Raw genomic sequence first — 9,845 nt, 5'->3', positions numbered from 1 at the left:
GGGTTGGAAACAATCAAGTGTAATATTTGTGAAAATCAGTATGCAATATAGTGAGACCATTTGAGCGTCCAATTGGAGCTAATTAACGTGCAAAAGAAATTTCAATCTAAGTGAGCTTTTGGTTTGCTTCTATTTGGTCTCTTTGGTCAAATAAAAATTGCATTATTTGTAAAATTGAGGAACTTGACTTTGAGTATGTTATGGACTTAATAAAATTTAGATCATGGACATGGTTGATCAATAAGTTGAAGGGCTTCTCATTTTCCTTATTTTTTAAAATGGTCAGTGAACCCTTTCATGTGCTTAATTAAAGGGTATAGCTAGGTTATTGTACCTTGCGGCAGGATGCATAGTAGGGCAGATTGGATGTTTGAAAGGTTGGAATGACTGTTTCTCCTTGTATTGTTTTGAGGCTGGCAGGTCGATGTATTTTGCAAAAGGGTTGGGGTATCCCTTGTAATATAATATTTTCTTTAGCTAATAAAAAAAAAGATTATGATGATGGAGAAGACAATGATGACTTAACTTCTAGAGAAGATGATGAGCTTGCACTCATCTTGAGACAATTCAAAGAACGATGTTCAGAAGAAAGAATAATAGAGGAAGAAGGAACTTTGAATTCCAAAAGGACCCTCAGAAGTATAGGAAATACTCAAATAAGGAACCAGGCAAATTGCTGAGTTCAATATCTTCAAAGTTTAGGGTATTCAAATTTAGTTTATCCAATTTCAATCTCAAACAAAACTCACTATTTCAAATATTGATCTTAACAGTATTTCTCGAGTTAATAATGATATTGCATTTCATGACAGTCATTGACAAATTGAAATGCATCAAATTATATAGAGCATTTTGAATACATAGAAAACTTTTAGGTTGACTGCAATAGTTATTAGTATTATTTTTAGTCTAAATTTCAAAACCCAAATATAAGTTTTTGTAATCGAACCAAATAATTAATATAGGATTTGGACACCGCACCTATTAATAATATTAGTTTTATTCTCTCCTTTTATTAAATATTTATTTTTTCTGTTGGCTTAGAAAAAACTCTTTTCCGCAATAATTTGTATTTTTTAAAATAATTTAGTAAAACAGAGTTAAATTGAATTTTTTTCCCTTGAAGTAGATAGCTTTAACTTTATTCTTTTATAAATTGGCATGCTGCACAGAAGGTTTGTTGCACGTGTTTTTAGCATAAAAATATATAACATAATGATGCAGGCAATAATTCTTAAGCTTTGTGGAGATTAGGGAGCAACGGGACCCTTTTAATTTGTATAATTTATTGTTTGGAAAAAGAAAAAACGACAATAATAATATATTGTTTAATGTATTTGATCCAGCTTGCTTCTGTTCTTCTTGGTGATCTGTATTTTGTACAGAGATGATCCATATTATATCATACTCTATATATTTTTCTATGATCCTTGTTTTAATGTGACTGAAAGAGAATAATTGAGTGGAAAAGAAAAACAAAAGCATTGAATTTTAGTCACTTTTACTGAGAAAACGTTTTGAAATAGCTGCCATATATGGTCTCCATAATTGTGCTTCTGTATTTTTCTTCTTCAATCATTATCACCAAATCATTATTTGGTATCTAGGTACTCTAGAACGGAGGAATCGTTAGATATACGTGATTTTCTATCAATAGGTCTCATTACGCATCATTTCTTTATAATACCTTTATACATTAATTTTGTATTTGAAATTAACTTTTGCGAATTATGGCATGCATGTCTGTGGATCCCTTGTCATTTGTCTTTAGTGAAAAAAAAGAGTCAAACATAAAGAAATAATTGAATATGACGACAAGTATCAAGATTTCTTATTATGTATAGCATCAAAATTTCCAGAACCTAGGGCTGTGACATTTGTGGGTGATGTGTATTGATACCTTCCTAACGTTCACCGGGTACAGAAATGCATGAAGCTAGATTGAGATGACAGCCATATTCTAGCATGTGCCAGTTAGATTCAATGGCTTAGACTAAAATACAGAGTCCAGCTCATCGTTACGTTATTCATATTTTTGGTGAAAGACAAGCAGACACAACCTCATGGTGACCTTAATAGCTCAATATAGCTTGGTGATGGGACATTGCACAACCCCATTTTCTTCAATATGCCTCTTTTTTTTTTCGTGATACACATCATTCGATATATATATATATATATATATATATATGGAATTTTATAATTCCTAATTAATTAATATGGACTACATATTATATTATAATATTTATATTAGTTATTTACATTTAAATGTGTTCAATATAAAGTGATCTATTGAAGTGAGCTCATTAGACTGTCAACCGATATTGATATGGGTTTAATGAGCAGAAATCAGTTTGGCCCATTAGGAAATAATAAAAACCCTAATAGATTTAAAACATAAGGCATGGTTATGGTCCCCAATATACCAAATCAACAAACAGTTTCTCCTCCCCCATCTAAAAAGAAAACGAAGGTCCCATAAGAAAGAAGATGATTTGGTTGAGGAAGGTCATTAAATCAATTGTTCGTGACCACTGTCAGATTTCACTGTGTGTTATTCAAGCTCTATGGATCCAGGTATTCCTTAAAACCTCTTGATAATGTGACGTAATGTGTTTTGGTGCTCATTTAGTATTGTATATGGTTTATTGAAAATTCCCAACAATATATATATATATATATATATATATATATATATATATATATATAATTAAAATAATGCACTTTTCAGAAAGTATTTCAATTAATTAGAGAACTCAAAGCATCATAAAGGTATTATTATTTTTGTATATTCTAATTTATATAACTTTTAATTTAGAATTCAATTGTTTTAGTAAGCTGATATTTGAAAATTTTAAATAATATAATTTTTTTATTAAAATGTTAAATTTATGTCTAATAGAAATAACTATAGTCACCTAATAAATTTAACTCAGTTGGCAACACTGAATTTATGTGAGATGATTTAGTTTAATTCCCGTAAAATACTCATAGAATATATTCTTGGAGATAAGCAATAAAATTTTAAGTGTAATTAAGTTTTAAATAAAAAATTAGTTTCATAATCAATCTAAAAGATCAAACTTTATAAAAATATCTTGGGATTCCATAAAAAAGACAAACATCCTAATTACTATCATTGAAAAAAATAATAATCAGTCGATAATATGTGATTTGTGATCTCAGTTGAGAGCTCAATATAATTGTTAGATTTAATACGAATATGCATGATAATAAAACATTTTTTTTAATTTTTATGTATTCCCAGTATAAAAAAAATTACAATACCGGTCAATCAAAATTTTATTAAAGTATAATTTTTAAAATAATTAAAAATCACAAATTTACCATGCATACATGATAATCTTTTATTAGTTAATGGTGTAAAAAACTTTATGCTGGTAGTATATACATTCTTTACTCATAAAATAATGATGAATATAATTAATGAATAAAGTAACAATAATTGATATGTGGTATATTATTATAAGTATTTTTTTAATGACTTTCGGTACAAAATTTTTAAAAAATAGTGACGTTTTGTAAGAGATAAGATGTTAAAAAAAAATTAAGCATGCGGATAAAAGATAAAAGGAATATAGTTTCACAAGAATTTTTTATAGGAACTAAAACTATAAAATAGGTAGGTATAATATATTGACCAAAAACATATTTAAATTTGTGTTAAATGATGCATTTAAAATACGTTTAAGGACAAGTGTACCTGTTGCACTAATAAAAATAGACTTGAGTACAAATATCACACCAAAAAGATTAGTGGTGACTACTAATTTCCAGAAATTCTTATGTTGTCTAGGGAGTTTATGTTGAAAGGGTTGTCTCTCAATATTGCAAAATTAAAAGAAAATACTCAAGTGTCAAAGAGAGTAAGAAATGCCTGGAAGAAAACTAAGTTTATGAATGCTTAGGATTATGGTTCTCCGTATACCAGTACTCTTAATTCCCTTTTTGATTTAATTCCAACTGGTACCTAATCTATTATGCAATACCAATTTTTGCTCTTCGAAATCTATTTCAAATTATTGATCACGAACTGCAAATAGTTTTCTCAAATTAATTAGTTTCCCATTTGTTCATGTGGAAAACCGAACTAAAAGAAAGCATAAGCGTGATTAGGATGATTAATTCGATCAATTAATCTAATTGGGAATTTATTCAATGGTTGGTCATACATTAATCCCAAATTTGGTTGCCTATCAATCAATTAATTTTAACATGTAAAGAGTGATCAATTCCCAAGAAAATCAAAACAACAAAACAATCTATTTAGTTGAATAGAAAAGGAGTTCAATTGAAATCAAACAAATGGATTTCCAAGTACAAGTTCCACCATAACTCTAACAGGAGATTTATCTAATATTTTTAAATTTTATTTGTATAAACATTTTTTAAAACATGATTTTACTAATATCAGACTTCAAAGTTAATTTTATATAATTAAAAGTAAAGATATTTAATTAAAAAAATTTATTATATTTTATTTGTATAAACATTTTTAATTACTTAAATTAAAAAAACACAGAAAAAGAAGATTTAAAATTTAAAAATAATATTATATAGCGCACAATAATGTTACTCATTACTATCATACTTCGTGTCCCGTTGTCATAGGTGTAACACATTTTCAAAGCCAAATTATTTTGCAAAGTGATCTGCCCACAAATTCAAAGTGCTCGTTTTTCTCACCTAAGCAGCCACACTAGTGGCAATGTCTAATTACTAGGAAGGGTGGCTGTATGGACTGGTTCAGTATATTTAAGGTCTAATTCGTGAAATTCGTATTTTAGATAGGTCAAATAAGTTTAGTTTACAAATAAAATCATCTTTTTTTAAGATTTATATTCACTCACATAAGTTTGCGGATAAATAAAATTTATCAGGGGATTCAAATAGTAATTCAAAAAAATATACACTACTAGAATTTATAGATTTAACATTGCATGATTAACATCGGTTATTGAAAAAATCGATATTAACAAAAGCACGGTGACATTTTCGTAAATAATTTAAGTTAAGTAACATCGCTTTGGAAAAAACCGATATTAACATGAGATCATTAACATCGGTTATTAGAAAATCAATGTTAACGTCAACTGGTTAACATTGATTTTTTCAAAATCGATGTTAACCAGTTGATGTTAATATCAGTTTTATTTAAAAAACCAATGTTGTGTTATACATAAATTAAAACCCAAAACCTTTTTCCCCCACACGCTCAGTCTCGCAAACAAAGCCTTTCTCTTCTCCCTCACCCGCAAGACCTGTAACCGTCGTTTGCGACCTGTCACTGTCGTCTCCTCCTCACCATCGTCACCGCTGGGGTTCATGACCACCGTTGGGGTTTGTCACTGTCGTGAGGTTGAGCATCCTCCGTTGGAGTCTAACATCAACGCAAGGTACATGTTTGCTTCTTTTCTCATTTTTGTGAGCTTTTGCAAGATTGTTTTTTTTTTTCAATAAATGTTTTTATGTCACTGGGTCTTTGCAAGCTTGTTCTTTTTTCTTCAATAAATTGGTGCAGTTTCAAACTAATCAAACTTCCCTAATAATCCTTCACTGTTTTGTGATATGATATCAGTAGTTGAACTTGCTACTATGACTACAAGTGAGTGTGAGTTTTGGTGCTTATATAGATTAAAAAGGGAGACTTAGGGGGGGAAAAATCAAATGCTATATTGGTTTGTCAAAAGGCGGTTTGAACTGTGTGGATAAAAGCTTTAGCTAGTTATGGGTAGGATAAAAATATTTTATCAGAGGAAGGGATTTGAAGTGAGAAATTTACTAGCAAAATCTATTTGAGTCACCCCTTATATTCTTCACTCTCAGCATTCCTCGCCAGCTAAGGGATAGACCCTTAGTGGTTTTAATTTGAATTAATGTTACATGAATCATTTCTACAAGTCAATGTCTTATTATAATGCATACCTCCAAATATTTACCCGTGATTGTTGATAATCTGTGTTGGCTTTGTTGGCTAAGCTATGGATGATGAATTTGATAGAATCTTTCTATGGTGAGGTCAAAGGTATGTTGTGAAATTTCATAGGGTATTAGAAGGCCATGAACTGATGTGGTTCATAATACTTAATTCTAGTCCTAATATTTTGGAGTATGGCCATGAAATGCTATGGTTCATAATACTTAATTCCAATCCTAATAGTTTAAAAAATTAAAATGACTAACATCATTTCAGGGCAGAAGACTGGTGGACAATATTTGGTTGGTGGACTTGATTGTACAGTGCATATAAATTTCTTTGGCAGCCAGGTAAATGCATGTGCTATGTATTTTAAGCTATAGTATATTCTATGAAACAAACTGTTGACAACCACAACAACCCAACCTCCATAGGCAATTTGTGAATGGAGGCTCGCCATGGCGGTGCCATAAGGTGCAATGGTGTGTTTATATGGCAGAATTTTGGCCTTCCGCCATCTGCCATTGATAACATTAATTACAAGTTTATTTTGCCAAAACAAATTTCTCTTGTTTTAAAACATTTACCATTTGTATCATTATAATTAATAAGATTCATGGATTTATATGAATGTAAATATAGTATGTGATGCACAAAGCTACATAAAATTAGTGAAAAGAATAATATACTTGGTTTGAGGAACAAATTTTTTTGTGCACTTTGGATAACATTTAACTAAAATACATACTTATTTAGATTCAAAGCTTTGAGGCAGAGCTTTTAGTGCCAGAGCTTGTCTCCAAGGAAGGAGGTCCTGAATCATTTTGTGGAATTTTTATTCATGCCCCTGCAATTCTTGAAGCAGGGCCAAAAGTTCAAGTGCTGGCTGATTATCCTGTACCTTCTAGCAAATTGTTGAGTTTTGATTCCTCTATTGAAGACCAAACAGTTAATTAATAACATAGCTGTCTATAGGAAGCTTTCAGCTTTCCTTGTTATGAATATAAGATAAAAAACTGAGAGTGCTATGTGTGTGATTTTCAAACTTTTGACTAAATTGGAAATACGTGACTGACTCAAATTTTAGAGTGTGATCATTTCTCAATTCTAGTTTTAGGTTGCTAGTGGTTATTTATTCCAGAACCATTAGAATCTAAAAGATTCATGTATGATGAATGAGTAATGAAAACATGCAAGAATGGACAACATTAAGTATATTAATATTCAACTCTTATTAGTTAGGGATATTGTTATTCAATGATCCTCCACTCTTTGGAAATTTCCTTGTTTATATGCTTATCCTCTTTGGAAAAGTTTCCTACTATTGTGAAAACTGTACATTATATTACCTTATAGGATTTTGGTTTCCAACCCAATATGTTGCTTCATCTTCATATACCCAATGAACTACTGATATATAGTATTAATAGGTTTAGTTGTGTATATTAACATGGATTGCTGATCGGCCATAGCCTTTTAGCATTGTATGTTAAGGCTAATCCATATTTGCACTATTAAAAAAATAATGCCATCATTGAATGGTAGCTGAGTCACATGCTCATACTAGCAGCACAAGGTGGCTATATATAGAAAAGAAAACTGTCTTGGCCAGATGGTGTTGTATATATAGCATGTTGCTAGAAGTAAGTATTTGCTCTGGTTATGTTGTTTTCTAGGAAATGTTCCTCAGATGATTAGTTCCCTCAATGAAGAATTAGCATACTTTGTGTCGCAACGTGCCCTTCGCGGGCGAGCAAGGGCGAGGCTCACGGGTGCACTTTCCAAAGGAGGAAAGATGCGCAGAGTCGTCACCAACGTTTATTTGTGGAAAACGTCGGAAAAACCGAAGGAAACCGGTCAAAATGAAAATTCTAAGTTCGAGAGTTGTATTTACGTTTGAGGAAGGTATTAGCATCTCTTACGTTTGTCTCAAAGGACAACAACCTATTTTTTAGAATTTGTGGAATTGTGTTATCTTAACTTTATTTATTTTTATTTTTTTTGAGGTCGAAAAAAGCGGGGCTTTTGCTCCTACGTACCCTCCTTTGGAGAGGAAATCAGACCTACGTAGTTCTTTCTTATGCGTGAATCAAGTGATTCTTTTTACTTGAAGGGTGATCATTTTAAGGCGTTGGGCCTTAAAAATGATCCATTTTACTTAGTAAGAAACTGAAATGATAAACTTTCAAAAACCTATTTTTGCGGACGAGCTTGACTAGGCGAGTTGATTTTAGCCTTAGTTTCACTTTAGTTATTAGTCAATTCAATTAAGAATGAGAAATCCCAAAGAGAAAACGTCCGATTGATTTTCCGCTTTTACTTTACTAAAAGGTATTTTTTTAATTATTATATTATTATTTTACCTCTTTTTTGATTTCCAACGTGGTTACGGCACGACCGAACGGTCGGAATTCATCTTAACCAAAATTAACGGATGATACAATTCAAACGATCGGTGAAAATTTATTTTATTTTTAGATTAAGTGAGAAATGACTTAAATAAATGGCTTAAGCACGTCAAAAGGGGGTATAAAAAGCGAATGGAAACGAGAATAAAAATACATGAAACAAAATGTGGACCACCACGGGTACATAGAATGAATTGAAAAGCTTGGTTTGAGGTACTTACCCGTTGAAGACTAAAGAAAACGAAGAACGAACGATGAATCTTGAAGAACGATCAAGAATCTTCACATAATTACTCACGGAAACGTTACGGAAGCGCCTCGGCTTGGATTTTCTTCACAGAAATAATTTTCCTCAGCAAATTCGAGAGAGAGAGAAGTGCCTAAGGGGCTGAACCCTTTTCTTCTTCACTTCTCCCCCTATTTATAGCAAAATAGGGGAGAAGCTTGCCGCCCAGCTCGCTCAGGCAAGCAAGGTTGCTTCCTCCAGAAGCAACAGCCTTCTGGAGGAATCTTCTGGAGGGCCCAAGTGGGCCTGATTGCTATTTGCACCCCCACTTTTACTAAATACACCCCCTTCCTTTTTTTTTTGTGATTCTTTTTCCGTAATGTTACGAAACTTTACGAATTTCGTAACGATACTTATTTTTCTTCCGCAAGGTTACGAATCCTTACGGATTATGTATTTACTCTTTTTTAGCTTTCGAAGAAGTTACGGAAACTTACGGATTGCGCAAAAACACCTCTTTTCGACTTCCGCCACATTACGAAATTTCACGGATCGTGCAAGCCTGCTTCCTTTAGATTTCTGAGACGTCTCAGGACTTCATTTATGGTGCAACAAAGGACGCCAAGTATCTCAAAGCGGCTAACCAAAGGTTGCATGTCATCAAGTAATAATCCCCGGACGAAATTAGGGTATGACAGTTGCCCCTCTTTACTTACCTCTCATCGAAGATAAGAGGAAAGCAAAGATAGGACACTTATTTCGTCCGTCTTGCCCTTTCCGTGATGACGACTCTCATCTCTACTTCTTCTTTTTTCTTCTGCACAAAACAAAATACAAACAACAACCAGAACAACGAATATAATACACATATACACATATATACATCCTTGGCGAAGGAACCGATATGGAAAACAACAGAATAACGTGCTTCCCAGTCACCAGAAGCTTCGCACTTGATAATGGAGAACACATGAACAGCGCTAGGCAATGACATTCATGGTGCTCCGAACAAAGGTGGAGTATGGAGGATTGCCTTGAGGGTCCGCACTTAGGCAATCATGAAACTCAGCTCCAAACTCGAAAGTGGAGGACACATGAACAACCCTAAGCAATAACATTCATGTGGCTCCGGAAAAGGATGAGAATGGAGGATTACCTTGAGGGTCCTCTCTTAGGCAATCATGAAACACAGCTCCAAACTCGAAAGTGGAGGACACATGAACAACCCTAAGCAATAACATTCATGTGGCTCCGAAAAAGGATGAGAATGGAG

The 9,845-nt window shown here is 32.5% G+C and overlaps 1 protein-coding gene across 1 annotated transcript in view; it reads left to right on the top strand.

The window, feature by feature from the left end:
• The first annotated feature begins 6,195 nt into the window (after positions 1-6,195).
• Positions 6,196-9,845, top strand: part of LOC114372602 (probable pyridoxal 5'-phosphate synthase subunit pdx2) — a 28,290-nt gene continuing 24,640 nt past the window's right edge. The window contains exons 1-2 of the mRNA XM_028330291.1: positions 6,196-6,288; positions 6,695-6,835. Of these exons, the coding sequence (XP_028186092.1) occupies positions 6,196-6,288; positions 6,695-6,835 (234 nt within the window). The remainder of the gene's footprint in view (positions 6,289-6,694; positions 6,836-9,845) is intronic.

This window comes from Glycine soja, chromosome 1, assembly GCF_004193775.1.
Source record: "Glycine soja cultivar W05 chromosome 1, ASM419377v2, whole genome shotgun sequence".
NCBI classification, from domain to species: Eukaryota; Viridiplantae; Streptophyta; class Magnoliopsida; order Fabales; family Fabaceae; genus Glycine; species Glycine soja.
Note: the sequence above shows the minus strand (reverse complement) of the source record. Positions and strands in the feature narration are given on the sequence as shown.